The sequence below is a fragment of the Betta splendens genome, chromosome 8, assembly GCF_900634795.4.
Source record: "Betta splendens chromosome 8, fBetSpl5.4, whole genome shotgun sequence".
NCBI classification, from domain to species: Eukaryota; Metazoa; Chordata; class Actinopteri; order Anabantiformes; family Osphronemidae; genus Betta; species Betta splendens.
In genome coordinates, this window is record NC_040888.2 from 11,789,683 (window position 1) to 11,809,272 (window position 19,590).

The 19,590-nt window shown below is 44.4% G+C and overlaps 3 protein-coding genes and 1 long non-coding RNA gene across 7 annotated transcripts; 3 read left to right on the top strand and 1 right to left on the bottom strand.

Annotated features, from left to right (window-relative positions):
- Positions 1-440: 440 nt before the first annotated feature.
- On the bottom strand, positions 441-9,335 carry LOC114859848 (amine sulfotransferase-like). 2 transcript variants are annotated; one of them, XM_029157881.2, is made up of 4 exons: positions 2,126-2,473; positions 1,115-1,209; positions 868-1,039; positions 634-791 (listed from the first exon to the last, which is right to left on the bottom strand). In XM_029157881.2, exons 2-4 carry the CDS (start codon positions 1,121-1,123, stop codon positions 682-684), a joined length of 291 nt encoding a protein of 96 aa, XP_029013714.1. In that variant the 5' UTR covers positions 1,124-1,209; positions 2,126-2,473; the 3' UTR covers positions 634-681. The 2 variants fall into 2 exon arrangements, with proteins under 2 accessions (XP_055366583.1, XP_029013714.1); XM_055510608.1 differs by lacking the exons at positions 1,115-1,209; positions 2,126-2,473 and adding an exon at positions 8,111-9,335 and having other exon boundaries at positions 441-791.
- A 58-nt stretch (positions 9,336-9,393) lies between these two features.
- LOC129604408 (uncharacterized) lies at positions 9,394-10,862 on the top strand. Of its 3 annotated transcripts, none has more exons than XR_008695233.1 (3): positions 9,394-9,549; positions 9,988-10,080; positions 10,596-10,862. It is a non-coding gene; the product is annotated as an uncharacterized LOC129604408 (long non-coding RNA). The 3 variants fall into 3 exon arrangements; XR_008695234.1 differs by lacking the exon at positions 9,394-9,549 and adding an exon at positions 9,584-9,723; XR_008695232.1 differs by lacking the exon at positions 9,394-9,549 and having other exon boundaries at positions 9,584-10,080.
- Positions 10,863-11,755: 893 nt separating this feature from the next.
- On the top strand, positions 11,756-15,600 carry LOC114859844 (apolipoprotein L4-like). Its single transcript, XM_029157874.3, has one exon. The coding sequence runs from the start codon at positions 14,383-14,385 to the stop codon at positions 15,172-15,174; it is 792 nt and encodes a 263-aa protein (XP_029013707.1). The 5' UTR covers positions 11,756-14,382; the 3' UTR covers positions 15,175-15,600.
- Positions 15,601-16,930: 1,330 nt separating this feature from the next.
- Positions 16,931-19,276, top strand: LOC114859843 (amine sulfotransferase-like). Its single transcript, XM_029157873.1, has 6 exons — positions 16,931-17,112; positions 17,190-17,395; positions 17,700-17,820; positions 18,371-18,459; positions 18,538-18,709; positions 18,787-19,276. The coding sequence occupies exons 1-6, from the start codon at positions 16,971-16,973 to the stop codon at positions 18,894-18,896; spliced, it is 840 nt and encodes a 279-aa protein (XP_029013706.1). The 5' UTR covers positions 16,931-16,970; the 3' UTR covers positions 18,897-19,276.
- Positions 19,277-19,590: the final 314 nt, after the last annotated feature.

A 19,590-nucleotide genomic window follows, 5' to 3' on the forward strand; every position in this document is an offset into this window, starting at 1 on the left:
TCCTTTCCAAGCAACAGTACCATTCAGGAGCAGACAGGAATCGGAGGTCAGAAAAACGAAACGGGATCACGAGACGAGTAGGCAGGATGGTGAAACGCTGGAAGGTGATGACTGGCATACAACGATCTGGCGACGGGCTATGGGAACTATAGGAACCAAAACATGACATGGCTGACAAAACTAAGTCCTTACAAAAATAACAGCAGAACTGGAACAGGACCGTGACACACAGTATCTAACATACCATTTAAACCACATCTGTGCTGTCTGTATTCTCATCCATAGCGAGGGAATAATACTCAGCATTTTGGAGTATCTCAATTATATCTGCCTCATCAAATTTATCATTACCCAGCTCCTGCAAAATGGACACCATAACCTCCTTAAACGCCTCCTTATCATGGATATATATCACATGATGAGCCAGGATCCATGATTGTCTAAGTGAGGCACTGGCCACCTTTTCCTGCACTTGTTAAGTTTTAATACTGTATTATACTGCTTAATAATTTAATTAAATCCTGTGAAGTGACAATATTAGAATTTATTGTAAAATATTACTGTTAAATATTGTAAAACTGGTAATGGTAATATTTCATTGTTTTTCATATGTGCAAGAATGAATTTCTCATTCAGAAGTAATAAAATTCATTCAGAAAACAATTTATTTTATTTATTTAATTATTCCCAGATGAGCTTCAGTGATAGGTCACCAAGTTTCTGCTGCAGTATTTGATCAACCCACTCACTCTGAGCAGCAGAGAGCATGTTCTTCCAGTCACCAATCTGACCTGCAAAAGCAAAGCAAAAGATGAATCTGATGTCTGGTTGTACAGTATAATTCAGCCCGTTTTTGTTTTCTGCTACCTTTACGCATAAAATCACCACTCATCTTCTCTTGTGGCAGAAACTTGTAGTTGGCTTTTGGATCTTTCTTCATTGTCTTGAAGGTGCATTTTTCTACGACTTGCTCAATGGCTTCTTCACTGAGGTTCTTCCCCAAGAAGCCGCAGATCTTGGTTACAGCTGCCTTCAGGTCCTAAAAGAAAACACAGTACATGAATGTAACAGATACACAAATTGGTTTGTGGTTTGATATAAGCCCCAAACATACCAAGATCATGTCCTCATATGTCAGGAAGAGGATGTTGTACTGGTCTTTCTTTGAATGCCAGTCCTTGACGTGATCGAACCAGGAAGATCCTGCAACTGTATAAAGAAAGCAGGACTACATTTCAGAACACAAAGTAGAGACCAAAAACAGGTTTACAACATGTGACGATTGACAAAACACAGAACAGAACAAACCTTAACAAGTTTGCATCTGCAAACTGTGACAACTGTGTGACAACCTTGATGACAAAAGCTGAACTGAAACTAGGAACTTAAATACTTGTAAACAGGTGAAACACAACCCTAACTGCACACAGAACTAAAACCGGAAGCCACATGACATCAGGACAAGGCAAAGCAAAGCTCCTCCAGCAGGCCAGAGGGCCAAATCACAACAGACAGGTTCAGCCAGACATTCCCAACAGACCTTCACAATAGTGTCCAAAACATATGGCCGAGTTCATGTGACATGACTACAAAGTCTATCATCGACCTCCGGACTAGGGTGTCCTGGTGCCATGTGCACTGATGGACACCCTTATGTTCAAAAATGGTGTTAGTTATGGCCACACCACTTGAGTTCAGATCAGGGATGCTGTTCCTCCCAATCATGCCTCTCCAGGTGTCACTGTCATTGCCCTACCGTTTGGCCCGTAGGCACAAACGACAATGAGTGACCTATTCCCCACTCAAAGGCGCTGAGCTGGGGAGCTAAGAGAATGCCCGCCGCCTCTCACCGTGTGAACCTCCAGAGTAGATCCAGTTCAGCAACTTCCTGATGCTGTGTGTCAGACTCGGGCAGACGGCGGACCCACATGCACGGCACAGAAGCGCGATGATGATTAGACACGGGTTTATTCGACAAGGCAAGGTCAGACGGTCCAGGTCATACACAAAAGGGTTCAGTGAAGTAGTAACAAGGGAGCAGGCAATCTCGAGTCCGGTATACAAGCAGGGTTCGTTACACAGGTGGTCACGGCAAAAGTACAGGCAGGGATAAGGCAAAACTCACGGTCAGTAGTTAGTCCAGGTTCTCTTACAGGTGGCGGTACAACCGAGGATCAGGCAGGGTACACGGTTCAAAGCAAAACAGGAACAAAACACGAGGGTCACGGAACACAAAACACTAGAACAAGGAAACTCAGGAAACTAACGAACTCAAGGAACTCATGAAACTCGACAATCTGGCAGGGAACTAAGGACACAGGTGGTGGTTAAATACACAGTGACTTGATGACTAATAGAGTGCAGGTGTGGGTAATGACCAGGTGAAGCAGGGACAGCTGTGACAGGACATGAACCAGAAGTGAAGCTTGAGCAGACACAGAAACCAGGAGACTACCAAAATAAAACAGGAAACAACTAGAACACAAAACCAGATCATGACAGTCCCCCTCCCCCCCATGGCGCCTTCCACGGCGCCCACGGAAGCCCCCCCCCCCAAACCAGGGCGGGCGGAGGGTGGTCCCAGGAGGAGGGACCGAATCCCTATCCCTCAAGGCAATTGAGCAGGGTGGGTGAAGGGAGGACCGGGGGAGGGCCAAAACAAGAGTCCACACGACAAAACCCAAGTCCATGAACGGGAAAAACATGAAGTCCAGGGATTCCCTCACGGGGGGTGAAGGCGTGGCGAGATCCTGCTCAGCCGCCGCTGAGCCAGGGTGGCACTCTTAGTGCCCTTGGGCTGGGCCGACGTCCCCGGGGACCACCCCGAACGGCGATGTCCTCCAGGCGGACGCTGATCCGAGGGGCTGAGGAGTCGAGGCGGACGTCGCCGCAGGAGGCAGCGCCATCCAGGCAGCAGGAGGTGCCGAGGGCGAGGCCACCAGTCCGGCAGCCGAGACAAGGACGAGGCAGGAACCAGCGGCGTCCTCCTTGGACCACCGCGACGAGAAACAGATGCAGATGCGGCCGGAGCCGGGCCGCCAGGAACCGATGCAGGTGCGGCCGGAGCCGGGCCGCCAGGAACCGATGCAGGTGCGGCCTTCTCCTGGACGTCGCCAGGAACCGATGCAGGTGCGGCCTTCTCCTGGACGTCGCCAGGAACCGATGCAGGTGCGGCCTTCTCCTGGACGTCGCCAGGAACCGATGCAGGTGCGGCCTTCTCCTGGACGTCGCCAGTAACCGATGCAGGTGCGGCCTTCTCCTGGACGTCGCCAGTAACCGCGACGGGGGCGACCTCCTCCTGGACGTCGCCAGTAACCGCGACGGGGGCGACCTCCTCCTGGACGTCGCCAGTAACCGCGACGGGGGCGACCTCCTCCTGGACGTCGCCAGTAACCGCGACGGGGGCGACCTCCTCCTGGAGGTCGGCAGTAACCGCGACGGGGGCGACCTCCTCCTGGAGGTCGGCAGTAACCGCGACGGGGGCGACCTCCTCCTGGAGGTCGGCAGTAACCGCGACGGGGGCGACCTCCTCCTGGAGGTCGGCAGTAACCGCGACGGGGGCGACCTCCTCCTGGAGGTCGGCAGTAACCGCGACGGGGGCGACCTCCTCCTGGAGGTCGGCAGTAACCGCGACGGGGGCGACCTCCTCCTCGAGGTCGGCAGTAACCGCGACGGGGGCGACCTCCTCCTCGAGGTCGGCAGTAACCGCGACGGGGGCGACCTCCTCCTCGAGGTCGGCAGTAACCGCGACGGGGGCGACCTCCTCCTCGAGGTGCGCAGTAACCGCGACGGGGGCGACCTCCTCCTCGAGGTGCGCAGTAACCGCGACGGGGGCGACCTCCTCCTCGAGGTGCGCAGTAACCGCGACGGGGGCGACCTCCTCCTCGAGGTGCGCAGTAACCGCGACGGGGGCGACCTCCTCCTCGAGGTGCGCAGTAACCGCGGCTGGCGCGACCTCCTCCTCGAGGCCTGATTGGGTGGGGCTAACACTCGACAGACGGACGGTGCCCTCTGGCTGGAACAAGGCCTGAGCGTGACCCGACTGAACTGGGGACTGGGACGTGGCTCGGCTGGACTGGAGACTGGGACGTGGCTCGGCTGGACTGGAGACTGGGACGTGGCTCGGCTGGACTGGAGACTGGGCAGCGCGCGGCTTGACTGGAGACTGGGCAGCGCGCGGCTGGACTGGAGACTGGGCAGCGCGCGGCTGGACTGGAGACTGGGCAGCGCGCGGCTGGACTGGAGACTGGGCAGCGCGCGGCTGGACTGGAGACTGGACAGCGCGCGGCTGGACTGGAGACTGGACAGCGCGCGGCTGGACTGGAGACTGGACAGCGCGCGGCTGGACTGGAGACTGAACAGCGCGCGGCTGGACCGGAGACTGAACAGCGCGCGGCTGGACCGGAGACTGAACAGCGCGCGGCTGGACCGGAGACTGAACAGCGCGCGGCTGGGCTGGAGACTGAACAGCGCGCGGCTGGGCTGGAGACGGGGGACCGCATGAGTGCAGGAAGTCCTCCCAGTGGAACAAACATGGAGCTGGGCAGGTTGGTGCAGACACGACGGTCCGACGGGGCTGGGGGAAGGAAACCGAAACCATCGGCGGTGCGACCGGCGCTGGCGTGGTGCGGATCGCGTCGCTTAGCTCATCGAACCTTGCGCACAATTGTTCATAGAGGCGACAAACACTGGAGCGCTCTAACACGCTGTCCTCGTCCTCCAAAGTCAATATCGCCACCTCCACGGCGCTGCGCTGGTTTTCCGGGTTACGCGCTCGTCGGTAATCCTCCGCGAAGATTTTAAAATAAGTCTGTAGATCGCTAGGTAGCTCGGCGCAGGTGAACTCCATACTCCCTCGGGTGAATAATTCTCGCCGTTAAAAAAAAAAAAAAAAGAAGCAAGGAAAAACAGTCACTGACCTGACCGGAGGCTGAGTGCTGGCTGGGTCCAAGTTTGGCCAGATTGTTCTGTCAGACTCGGGCAGGCGGCGGACCCACATGCACGGCACAGAAGCGCGATGATGATTAGACACGGGTTTATTCGACAAGGCAAGGTCAGACGGTCCAGGTCATACACAAAAGGGTTCAGTGAAGTAGTAACAAGGGAGCAGGCAATCTCGAGTCCGGTATACAAGCAGGGTTCGTTACACAGGTGGTCACGGCAAAAGTACAGGCAGGGATAAGGCAAAACTCACGGTCAGTAGTTAGTCCAGGTTCTCTTACAGGTGGCGGTACAACCGAGGATCAGGCAGGGTACACGGTTCAAAGCAAAACAGGAACAAAACACGAGGGTCACGGAACACGAAAGACTAGAACAAGGAAACTCAGGAAACTAACGAACTCAAGGAACTCATGAAACTCGACAATCTGGCAGGGAACTAAGGACACAGGTGGTGGTTAAATACACAGTGACTTGATGACTAATAGAGTGCAGGTGTGGGTAATGACCAGGTGAAGCAGGGACAGCTGTGACAAGACATGAACCGGAAGTGAAGCTTGAGCAGACACAGAAACCAGGAGACTACCAAAATAAAACAGGAAACAACTAGAACACAAAACCAGATCATGACACTGTGAAAGTTTATCGGACTCAAAGTTCAAATGGCAATGATTTTGTCAATTGGCATTGACAAAATGGCAAGATGCAATTTCTTTGCTCAATTTGAAAAATCATTTTGCATTTTGCAATTTTGTGTTCATTTAATACCAAATTTCATTACTAAGTTTAAATAAAAACTTGATCAATTGTATTTCATTTATGACTACGGTTTTATATTAAATTTACCAGAATTAACATTACAGAATTTTTGTGGCTGCTCTGTTTCTTCCCAGACGACTTCAGGGACAGATGATCAAGTTTCATTTGTCTTTTACTCAGAACATGGTCTTCCAGGCACAGATCTGACGCTTGTCAGTCACATTTTCCAGAAGATTAAATTAGGGAGATCCTACAGCAGTAAAATACTTTGTTCGATGTTGTTCAACGGCCAGAAAAATAATCAGTACAAATAAAGACCAACATAAAGAATAGATTATTAAGCATTTTGAAGTAAATCTAAGAAAAGCTAAGACTTTAATGTTGCTAGATCTTAAGCACATTTAAGGAAATTTCCCAATTGAAGATTTGTATAAAAATGATCATTTTTTAACAGTACTAGGTTTTAATCTACTGTACTCCTCTTGTGGCTACGCCTTCATGCACTCCTTGACATAATAAACCAGTCTGCTAAAAGAAGCTCCACACACAATGTGATTTAATGAGGCCTCGTTCAGAATGGTTTTTCTCATTTCACACATAATAGAGACATCACTCAGTGACTCTTAAAGCTGTTTTCTTTGTTGTGAGGTTCATTCAAACCTGTTGGTTAATAGAGAGTAAACAATCATTACTGAGAGGCTTTTATTCTATAAACTAAACATTTAAACTATAACATCCTTACATCATGAATGTTTCACTTCTTGTTAAGCTTCAGGGAACTAGTCAAAACAAAAATATAATGTCCAGGAGGTGGTCATCCAGCGGTTGTGCTCCAAATCCCCCCTCACTTTTAACCCTATGAACCCCAAAGTCTATTTTCTTTCATTCGTTAGAGCCCTGCGGGGCTCTACTGGGGTCAATAGAGTGTTATAGTGCACTCTAGTTTCAACACTCACATTCAAGCTGGTCTTGGTGGCCCTGGGGTGCCGTTCTTGCTGTCCCATGCTTCTCTCTAGTTGGGGGAGGGCAGCGACGACTCTAGAGGTGCTGCAGCGTACCCTCCCCATGAATAAGAACAAGTGAATGGTGTGGGCATAAGCATGTACTGTACTGTACGTGAGAGTGCATGGGTTCATGTATGACTGGGTCACACATCTTTACCTTAGCTGTAAGAACTGCTGTCATTTAATGTTTTCTCTTTTAATGATGTTTGATTATGATGGTTGTGTTGTAATATGTGTAAGTATTATTTTATTATGTGTAATTACATAAGCATATGTGTGTTTATGTACTAGAATATGTACTTTATCTATTAATATTATGATTGTTTCAATATAATTATTACCATTGATTACCTAATAATGTTTTAATCATTACACTGATATGTGCCTTTATTTATGTTTATTTATGCAATATGTTGATTTTCTGTTATTAATTTAAATAATAAAAACGTTTGCATATGGTATTGTATAGAGCAAAGGTTTGTTATGTATAAACCTCCATCTGAAAACCTGTCTCCCACTGCCACCAACAGGAAACACTTAGAATAATTTAGGAGACAGAATGAAAAACAAAGAAATAATCTAGAAAAAAAATAACCCAAAAGATTCCAGACTCAGAAGTTTTAAAGAGAAAAGAAATAATATTTGTGGACTGTATTTCAATTTGTGATATATATAGCCATTTGTAAAGACAGTGGCAGCTGTTGTATCTAAAGTTTAAAACATGTTTGTGTGACTAGGATCTGATTTACAGTACACTATGATGTAAAGTGGCCGATTCATTTTGTTAGTCAACTACAAACCTTTAGTACTGGAAATAAATCAATTTGTCTGCCAGTTAAATAAAAAATGTCTTTCATCTCATGTTGTGATACTTATTGTAATTCCTCGTTCAGAAGTAACTATTTTTATTTTGCTTTTATTAAGTGACTTGTCTGAATTATCTCAGCAGAAAAAAACATTAAAAGTCCTGAAGTTGCTGTGGCTGATGTTTATTCCCAGATGAACTTCAGTGACAGGTCACCAAGTTTCTCCTTTATTGACTCTCTCACTCTGAGCAGCAGAGAACATGTTCTTCCAGTCACCGATCTGACTTGTAAAGCAAAACAAAAGCTGAATCTGATGTCTGCTTGTATAATTCAGCACATGTGGCTGTTTTTATCATGCTACCTTTACGCATGAAGCTTCCACTAAAGCGTTCTTTTGGTAAAAACTCGTAGTTGGCTTTTGGATCTTTCTTCATCGTCCTGAAGGTGCATTTTTCGACCACTTGTTCATGGCTTCTTCACTGAGGTTCTTCCCTAAGAAGCTGCAGATCTTAATTACAGCTGCCTTCAGGTCCTAAAAGATAAACAGTGAACTAACAAAAGGTGACTCAGATGAAAACCCACACAAATCTCATGTTACTGTACCAGAAGCATGTCTTCATAGGTGAGGAAGAGGATGTTGTACTGGTCCTTCTCTAGATGCCATTCTCTGATGTGGTTGTAATGGAAAAATGTTGCCTTTGTGCTATTTCTTATCCAACACAGTCGTCATGTGCTGGTTAGGTGCAATACTGAACATTCTTACACAAACAAATAATCTCTTGCGCCCTGTCGTACATCAAGTCTAAAGATCTGATGTTCCATTTAACTGACTAATAATTTATGATGTATGTTTCTCTTTTACACCCGGACTCTGGCTCCTTCCTATCTGACTCCCCACCAGACCCAAGGCTGTTAAAGCGAATGCATCTTGTCTTGGAAGCTCGGTGTTCCTTCCCTTGGATAACAAGACATGATGATGCAGAAGTGAGAAAGCAAACATTCTCACAGCGAGATAAGGTGGCGCAAACAATTCCATTGCTGCAGAGAGACATTCCACCAGAGCCAGGGAAAGGGGTTAAAAGGCAGAAGCAACTTGAGGATCGTGGGCATCACACCTTCGTGGTGTGTGCACTGATCTCCCCAGCTGGGTTTTGGTTTGTTGATGTGCACGATCAACATCTATGCTTTTTATTTGCTTTCCCTATTATTTTTATTTTCTTTATTATTTCAATAAATCACACAAAAGGACAACTCTCTCATCTGCTTCTTTATGTAAAATTTCCACCACAGAAATCAAACCAGGATGCTTCTGGAACCACATAATAAGAAATTGTATTTCTTAAAATATTTTTCACATATACTGTATTTAAATCACTTGATCATATGTTTTTCTGAAAGCTGCCCTGTGCAACATCCATCCACCCATTATTCTGAACTGTTTGAACTGACCACATCCCAGTTGACTTTGCACAAAAGGAAGGAAAGTCGCCACATAAACAACTACAGTAACCACTCATGTTTCAGTGACATAATAAAGTACTTAAACTATAAATTTCTTATGGTACATCTTCAGTTTCACCTTGAACTGTCTGAACAGAACAGTCTGTTCTCTCCTTGCCAAGTTGGCGCCCTAGGCGAGATCATGCACCCTCTACTCATCACCTCTCCACCCCCCTCCCGGGACGAAATCCCGCACGCATGACTAGTTATTTACCAACCTGATTGAATATTAACAGGCAGGTAAATTCATGATTTCTTAGACAACAATTAGAATTTTTCAGATTTTAGGGTAAAAATGCTCTATCACTATATTAAGATCCATAATGTATTTAGACTGTTTTATGGTCATGATGTACAGTAACATGCAACCAGCAGATCTCACTGTTACCAGTTACAGACAAAAGAAGAAGTCACTCACTGCGCAGTCTACCATAGAAGGTGGCGCTAATGCACCTTTCAGTTGGTGCCACCCAACATTTAAAAGACAAAAGAAGAAGAAGTCACTCTGGTTGAAGAAGCGCCCACTTGCTGCTTCCCCAAACGTAAGTACATGCTTGATACCTATTTGATGTATGTACTCCAGAAGTTTCTTTGTTTATAATGTAGCTTCACTCCTGTGTAAGGAATGCTAATTGCTAGAACCGTTGCGTTGCCACGCAATTTGGATGAGTCCAAGCCTCTCCAGCATTTGTCCGGTTCGAATCGTGTGATATATGGTACTGAGGTCATTCACTCAGCTCACATTATAGCTGCTAGCGCAATGGTAGCGCAGCTTTAGCGGCTAGCGTTAGCGACTAGCGCTAGTAAGTTGTGAGAGTCAGCAGTGTTTCTAATTACTACCGAGCCTGTCGTGTGTATGTTGTAGCCCGAGTAGACCCGTGAATTTGGGTTATTGCAAGTTCTATCTAAGTCTAACATGTGTGTTTTTGCTTATCTAGTCAGCTACATTAGCTGTAAACGTGACATATTTTTTTATACAGGCTGACGCATCCCAGCTACCGAAACGCGAGGAGGTTGCTTCTCAAACTGACACCTTGTAGAAGAGTAGAAGAGTGCTCACCTCAGGAGCAAAGGTACTGTATGTACATTTAACAGCAGTATAATAATTTGTTGGCCAATATGCAGTTTTATTTGACAGAGATTTTGCATTTCACATTTCAGTAGTTGTGTTATTCATAATCTGATCTATATTATTGTCTATGTATTTACTCTGTATGCAGTTGGTCAACTTATTTTGATATTTTAGTCTGTTGACGGGTAATTTGTAACTCTAGTATTATGGTGCAAATTATGTGGAAAATGTGATGTGACCATCTTCAAAGTCTTGATGGACTCAGGTTGTTCTATGGAGGACCTTGTAAACATCCCTGTCCCACCGGCCCTCTGAGCAGTATTTGAGCAACCTGACAGAAAGGAGGTCATTAATGTCATACTAAGATATAACAAACCAGCACCATAAAATAAGTTGAAAACGTGTTTGCTCCAAACACCATTAAAACTGATCTAACTACCTAAGGTTGTGAGATACATACTGTAGGAAATATTGGTCATTTCATTAATCTGCTATTCTATTCTTTATACCTTCTAGAGTGGTGTCAAGGAAAACAGCTGCATCCTCCATCTGTACAGCAGCTGCACTGCTTCGGATGTCTTCCAACACGTGACAAAAAAGATCCTCACATCTCCCCAGCCAACTGCCCATGACTGTACCTGTTACACTCCAGAAACTATGCTTTCAACATAACTATGAATCCTACCCGTTCATTTTGTGGTCTGCAATTTGAACTGTGACGGTAACTTATCCAGCATTATAGTGCTGGTGCATTGGTTAAAAATAAAGTTGGCTTTGACTATTGCTGTTTCACTGAACTGTTTTTGTATGTATATACCTAATGAGGGAAAACAGACAAATGTTTTATAATATTTTAGCTTTTATTGAGGTATTGCCACAAAAACAATAATTTAGGTATTTCACAGGTGGTCTAAGTCCAACATAGGTGCCTTGTCCCTCAGGAAACACTGCCCTGATCCAGACCAGGGAAGGTGGGATGACTTGGACTCTTCGCCCTAGAAGTCCCCAGCACCAGCTGACAAGACTTCTAGGCTAGATACCTGCAACAACTTAAGATACACACAGACATAGTACTAAAAAAACAATAACTACATTTCTATTAGTTATATATTACCTCTTGATATATTATACACCTTACTAAAAGCAATAAAAAATATTAGGTCAATATATATTTAGAAACAAAACTATATTTGTAAACCAGAGTTCCCAGGTACATTATGATTAATCTGTAAATAGTAAAATGTTCTAAAGTTTTTTATGAATTTTTGAGATACTGATTTATTCCATGCATGTGTAATTGTCTGATATACTGTATATTAAATGTGTTCTGTAATGAATAAACATTCAATCATACTGGCTCAAGTCCTGGATCATCAACCATACATGACAGTAGGTTTGGCAGGCGTCTTGAGGTAAGATTTATTGAAATTTTAATTTATTAATAAAAGAAATAAACACATGCAATATCTTGAAAGCAATAGTTGCTGTCACACCATGCCTCTGTAGGCATTCACTGTTCCTACATTGGCACTTAATTACAGACAAATACGGCAAAATATAAGCTGTAGCTGAAGATCCCATTATAGAAAAATTATTTTTACAAAGCAGCAGAACGAGAAATAAAAAAACATGTAAAAATGAGTTTATTTTAGTTTATCAAGCTATGCTCCCAAGCTGTAGTCATGTTAGCAGCTAATCAAGTTGCGTATTATACTGTATAAATCAAATTAAATTAAACGTGAATCTGCCAGTTAGACATACCCTGCGCCAGTCGAAGTGTAACCACTTCAACAGCCTCCCATTTGACTTCAGAGTAAGATTTTGTTTCAAACGTATGGTTGAACTCCACTAGAAGGACGAGTTAGCCAGTGCCACTGTTACAATGGATTCAGTGACCGTGACGTTTGATTCCTGCGGCGGATCACGGCTATGCGCTTCCTCAAAGGGGTGTGGCGATCAGTTTCGCTTCCGACACACTCTATAGAGAAAATAGAGCGTTGTGGACGAGAGCTTAAAACACACATTTTTAAACGGGCCGTGTGGGCGATCTACAGAGCTTTTTGGCATGAAAAGCTACAAACACCTTACTGAGACATCAAGGTCCAATTCTTTAGCAATGTGGAGCATGAAAAAAGCAGGTGCATGGATCTTTAAAACGCGTTATGTCAGGTTGCGACGCGTCTTGTAACGCGTCATGTCATGGTTGTGACGCGTTACGAGACGCGTCTCGATTTTTTTCGAGATGCGTCACAAGACGTGTCTTGTTGGGTTGAGAGTTGAGGAGGTGGAATATGTTTCTGCATCAACAGCGGCTGGTGCAGCGATGTTTCAGAAGTTTCTCAACTCTGTTCTCCGGACCTTGAGACCTTCACCCTCAACTGCAAGCCATTCTATGCAGACTTCCTTACAGACAGACAGCAGTATGTGAGGCAGGGAAAGCTTGTCTCAGATACCTGGACCACCAGCACCGGATCCCCCCAGGGCTGTGTCCTTTCACCCCTGTTATTCTCCCTGTACACAAACAGCTGCACATCTGGAAACCAGTCTGTCAAACTCCTGAAGTTTGCTTCGACACCACCCTCATCGGCCTCATCTCTGACGGAGATGAGTCAGCCTACAGGAGTGAGATAGCCAGTCTGGTGTCATGGTGCAGCGCTAACAACCTGAAGTTTCACCTTCCTGTAAAGATGTTGTTGAACTTCTACACTGCCATCATTGAATTCATCCTCACGTCCTCCATCACAGTCTGGTTCACTGCGGCCACGGCCAGGGACAAGGCCAAGCTGCAGCGCGTCATCCACTCAGCGGAGATAGTGATCGGCTGCGACCTCCCGTCTCTCCAGGAGCCGACCCCTCTCACCCAGGACATGAACACTTTCGGCCCCTCCCCTCTAGCAAGAGGCTGTGGTCCATCAGGACCAGGACCTTGCGCCACAAGAACAGATTCTTCCCAACTACAGTCAGCCTGTTAAACAGTGCACCAACTCCTCCCAGCTTTCAGGTGTTGTTTATAATTATAATTATTTAATACAACCCAAGACAAAGTTCAACAGTATATATAAATATATAATAAGAATTGGTGGTGTTGCCACTTTATTTAACACCCTTTTTGCAGATTCTACAGGTTGCCATTTTTTCATCTTTGACTTGGAAATCTAACAACACGCTGCTACTCTTTCTTGCGTCTATCCTTGTTCTTCGTCTGTGTCCCCCGCTGCTTTTTTTTGTTGCTGGCCCGAGTCCCTGAGTCAAGTGAGATCTCAAAGCAAAAGGTTGTTGGTTTGGTGTGTGTCTGCTTCACTCTGGCATACAGTGCACATGCATGCTGCTTACACACAGGCACTTGGAGATGCAGACAGACAAGACTGATCCGCCCACCCCTAGGAGACATGTGAATGGGCGGTGTGAGTTTTGTGGTGAGGTGGAGGGAATGGCACATGTTATAATGGAGTGTGATAAGTACAGGAGGGAAAGGGAAGGAATGGTTAGGAGTATGAGAGAAGCAGGAATGAAAGATGTGTGTTTGAGGAAGGTGGAAGCCTTGTTTAAATTTTTGAATGTTGTTGGCCTGGGCAAAAGAATATGAGGGTTAGAGAAATCCTTTGCAAGAAGCTCCAAATACGTCGCCGGGCAAGTCGGCACACGTAAACTCCATGGATAACGAATAAAGAGGCCGTTCCAGCCCTTGTCAGCCTCCAAAAGGTGGCCGTTCCTGCCTCAGTTCCTGTCGGCCTCTAAGGAGAGGACGTTCCTGCCTCAGTTTCTGTCGAACTTCAAGTAGAGGTCGTTCCTGCCTCAGTTCCTGTCGGCCTCCAAGTGGAGGTCGTTCCTGCCTCAGTTCCTGTCAGCTTCTAAGGGGGGGCTCTGCTGCTCCGTTTTCTGCCGGCTGCAAAGAAGTTGCTCCAGGCTTCTGTTGCTCCAGCCAAGAGGCCGCTCCTGGAGTTCCTGGTAGTCCTGAGGAGACCACACCCCGTTCCGTCCTAATGAGTCCGGGCTGATTCATGCCAGTCCGGAGCTTGGGGCCCTATATTTCTTTATGCACAGTAGTCGTCCCTGAAGGTGCCGGTGGTTCCTGCGGAGACACGTTCCTTTCGTCCCTGGAGGTTCAAGGGGGGCCGTGAATTTGCTGTATTTTAATTGGGTTGTAAACGCAAAAGATGAATAATATTTTTTTTTTACTAACGATGGCAAATAAGCACAAGACAGGGTTGAGGTCAATTATTTTATAATTCAGATGGTGTTCTTGTTTCAGGATGAACCATGTTCTGGCTTCATCAAAGAGTTCAGTGAGTGACAGCCGAGGATGCTGCAGTTTCTCACAGAGCTGGAGGAGACAGCTGTCCAGCTGGACAGGATGTATAAAGGTGCAAAGATCTCCAGCGTGGCAGGCAGCTCAGTGGGGGCAGTCGGAGGAGTGCTTTCTATCATCGGTTTGGCCCTAATTCCTGTAACCGCTGAATTGTCTTTAGCACTGACAATGACGGGACTCGGGCTGGGAATCACTAGTGGAGTCAACAGCTTAGTTACCACTGCCACCGAGTGTGGAGTTAATTATACACAACAGAAAAAAGCAAGTGAAGTCTTTCAGAGCTTCATGGAGGACGTACAGACTCTCCAGGATTGTTTAGAGGAGACAGTGAAAAGGGACACAGATGAGATAGATGTGGCTCTTGGAACAGGCAAATCGCTCATGAAACTAGGTGTTGTTGGAAAAGCTATTGATACTTTAATTGATGCTGGTAAAGCTGTGGCCCAGGAAGGTAAAGCTCTACGTAACGTCCCCAGAGTGCCCTCAGACATCCCAGACATCGGTCAGGCAGCACTCAAAGGGCCTCTTGCTCTCTCTAAGTCAGCGAGGGCTGGACTCTTCGTGGCCAATGCTCTTTTTCTTGGCATGGACATCTTCTTTATCTGTAAAGACAGCATGAGTCTGGCCAAAGGCACAGAGGCTGAAATGTCGCGTTTCATCAAAGCCAGAGCGCAAATTTGGAGCACAGAGATGGACTCATGGCAGAAGATCCATGACCTGCTGAGCGAAGGCCTCTTGAAATCAGAAAAAAACAACTACTGGAGACACCATTTTATTCAGAGATGAGAGAGAAACACATCAGAGCAGAGACAGAAGAGGGAACTGACCAAGAAAGATGACGAAAAAAAGAAAAAAGTTCTGTCTATTACAATAACACTCAGAATTGGCTATCTGTGCTGTCTTCATCTAACTTTACCTTCATAAAAGAAAAACACATGCAGAAGTTCTCAATAATTGTTCTAACACAAAATGTACCAAATTTAATCACTTTAAAATTATTCTGTCTCACTTAATTTGAACATTCTTATCAAAGTGTTTTGAAATTCTACTGTAAATATGATTGGTTTGCATTATTAAATGTTTCAATGCTGAATAAATGCATAATAAAATTGAAATACTTACAAACCTATGTACCAATGAAATAAATAAAGCTCAAGGGTTAAAACAATGTGTAAGTCGTCATGTACAGTAAGAGTCCTAATGAAAGGCGTTTTTGAGGCGTATTTGAAAAGGTCCAATGTTACCAATAGAATTTCTGATTGCAGTGTAGTGAAGATGATGTTATAGAAAAATGGAAAAGTCTAAAGTATTAATGAAATTACAAACCCTAGCCACTATAAGTGCATGTTACAGTATAACAACTGGCGTTTGACACGGGGTGTGTGTTTGTTGCAGTAATCCTGACGACACCTCCTAGGTACAGTACGTTCATTTGACTGCTTCAGAAGGGCTATGACTATATAGGCTGAGCATATCCTACCAGTCATACAGTATGTAGCACCACGTTAGACAGTATGACTGTACATTCATGGCTGACTACTCATCAATAGTAAGGCTTAGGAAATTAGGCTGAGTGTGTAAGTGTGTAAACAGAAAAATCAGCTGTTCTGTTTCAAAAAACTACATACAGGATGTTGCTGTTTTTGTGTAAAGCTCTGTTCTACAGACAAATGTCTTTTCTTGGTTGCTGTGTGCAAATGTTAACACAACCTAAAGCAACACTGCTATCGTGTCTGTTTAATGTTGGCTGCTTTCTTGAATCAGAGTCCAGAATCCAGCTTCATGCGGGAGCTGTGACTTTTTCCACGGTGCTCCTTCAGCAACAAGCTTGTACTAAAACATTTCTCCCATTGAGTGGTGGATTTCAGGCTAAACAGCAGAGTACATATCTGTGAGGTGAGTTGGGTTCTGAATGAACATCCCAACAACTCCCATCAGATGCTGTGACTTAGTTTTGCTGATGGTCAGTTGGAGGTGGTTCTGTCCATACCAGTCAACAAAGCTGTCCACCACTCCCTGCTACTCTGTGAGCCAGTGATGGTCCTCGTGCCCCTCCACACGTCCCTGATGTTGTTGTTCTGAAGTCTGTGTTCCAGTTTCTTCCTGTAAGCCTCCTTCCTCTCCTTGATTTTGACTGACAGCTCTCTCTGGACACTCCTAGTGGCCTCCTTGTCCCTTGACCTGAATGCTTTCTTCTTTTCATTCAGGGTGGCTTTGACGTCACGACTGACCCATGGCTTGTTGTTAGAAAAGCAGCAAAAGGCTTGATCAGGTATATTGGATTCTACACAGATGTTAATATACAGTAACAGGATGTATATAATATAATAATATATATAATAATAATATAAGGATTCTAATCTCCTCCTGTTTTTCACATTGTTACCTAAAGGATTCTAATCTCCTCCTGTTTTTCACTTAGTTATTTAAAGGATTCTAATAGCTTCCTGTTGGTGGCAGTGTGCAATCAGCGGGCGGGTTTTCAGATGGGGGTTTATACATGAATAAGTCAACAGGTTACAACCTGCATAAATAACCAGTCAGGGTCCACCCAGTACACCAGACCTTACTGTCCAACTAACATGGAGAAGATCAGCAATTACCGCAGCAAGTATAAAAACCACACCTTTGTCACTGGTTTAACATCTAAAGAGCACATTGATTCACTGCAGAGCTTTGAAGTACGAGACAGCGACATTTTTGCAGTAACTTACGCAAAGTCAGGTCAGTGAATATGAATTTTATCGTCTGAATTTCCATTTTACCGATTTGTACAACCTTTTAACTTTTGCTCCCAACAGGCACAATATGGACTCAGCAGATCATCATCTCCATCTGTGAGTTAGGTGGGGGTCTGAATAAATATCCCAACAACTCCCGTCAGATGCCGTGGCTGGAGTACCCGGTGGGCCACGACGACTACTCTCTGCGTCCGTCTCCGAGGCTCTTTTCCTCCCATCTCAAGCCTGATCTCATGCCTCCAGGACTGAAAGACAAGAAGGCCAAGGTCTGTGTGGAAATACATTTTGTTATAAAATGTTGAAACATAGCTTCTGTCCTCAGTATTTTAATATAGAATTGCTGGAACTGCATGATTTGACACATATCACGTTGCTCTGAGAATCATTAATGCAACATGAGTAGAACACTTACTGCTGTTGTACAGCGATAAAAGAGGTTAAAACATCAGATTCTGTATTTCACATGTTCTACACACTCTTTGGGCTTAGTATCGTACTGGCTGGTGAATTGTTTGAACTACAGTGTGTGCTGGAGCAGGTTAAACAGTGATTGTGGTTGCTTTGTCTCAGATCATCTACGTGATGCGTAATCCTAAAGACACCCTGGTCTCCTACTACCACTTCAGCAAAACCGTAGCTGACCTGGAGACTCCAAAGAGCTTTGACTGGTGTTTTGAACAGTTTTTAAAAGGTAACAGTGAGATCTGCTGGTTGCATGTTACTGTACATCATGACCATAAAACAGTCTAAATACATTATGGATCTTAATATAGTGATAAAGCAAATTAATCTAATTGTTGTCTAAGAAATCATGAATTTACCTGCCCGTTAATATTCAATCAGGTTGGTAAATAACTAGTCATGCGCGCGGGATTTCGTCCCGGGAGGGGGGTGGAGAGGTGATGAGTAGAGGGTGCATGATCTCGCCTAGGGCGCCTACTTGGCAAGGAGAGAACAGACTGTTCTGTTCAGAGAGTTCAAGGTGAAACTGAAGATTTACCATAAGAAATTTACAGTTTATTTACTTTATAATGCCAGCATGTGTGGTTAGTTGTTTATGTGGCGACTTTCCTTCCTTTTGTGCAAAGTAAACTGGAATGTGGTCAGGTCAAACAGTACAGAATAATGGATGGATGATGTTGCACAGGGCAGCTTTTATAAAAACATATGATCAAGTGATTTAAATACAGTAAATGTGAAAAATATCTTGAGAAATACCATTTCTAATTATGTGGTTCCAGAAGCATCCTGGTTTGACCACATCAGAAAATGGCATCTAGAGAAGGACCATTACAACATCCTCTTCCTCACCTATGAAGACATGCTTCTGGTACAGTAACATGAGTTCTCTGTGTGGGTTGTTCATCTCAATCACATTATTTTTCACAGTTCACTGTTTGTCTTTCAGGACCTGAAAGCAGCTGTAACCAAGATCTGCAGCTTCTTAGGGAAGAACCTCAGTGAAGAAGATATTGAGCAAGTCGTAGAAAAATGCACTTTCAGGAACATGAAGAAAGATCCAAAAGCCAACTACGAGTTTTTACCAAAAGAACGCTTTAGTGGAAGCTTCATGCGTAAAGGTAGCATGATAAAAACAGCCACATGTGCTGAATTATACAAGCAGACATCAGATTCATCTTTTGTTTTGCTTTTACAGGTCAGATCGGTGACTGGAAGAACATGTTCTCTGCTGCTCAGAGTGAAAGAGTCGATAAAATGCTGCAGGAGAAACTTGGTGACCTGTCACTGAAGTTCATCTGGGAATAAACCAGTGTGCTTCCCCCCAATCAGCCACAGCAACTTTCGGGCTTTTAATGTTTTTTTCTGCTGAGATAATTCAGACAAGACACTAAATAAAAGTAAAATAAAATAATTACTTCTGAATGAGGAATTAAGTATCACAACATGAGATGAAAGACAGTTTTTATTTAACTAACGGACAAATTGATTTATTTCCAGTACTGAAGGTTTGTAATTGACTAACAAAATGAATGGGCCACTTTACATCATAGTGTACTGTAAATCAGATCCTAGTCACACAAACATGTTCAAAAATTTAGATACAACAATTTCTACTGTCTTTACAAATGGCTATATATCACAAATTGAAATACAGTACATTAAATATTATTTCTTTTGTCTTTAAACCTTCTGAGTCTGGAATCTTTTGGATTATTGTTTTATTCTAGATTATTTCTTTGTTTTTCATTCTGTCTCCTAAATTATTATACTAAGTGTTTCCTGTTGGTGGCAGTATGCAACGGGGAGACAGGTTTTCAGATGGAGGTTTATGCATGACAAACCTTTGCTCTACGTTTTTTATTATTGTAATTAATAACAGAAGAACAACATATTGTATAAATAAACATAAATAAAGGCACATATCAGTGTAATAATTAAAACCTTATTAGGTAATCAATGGTAATAATTATATTAAAATTAACAATCATAATATTAATGG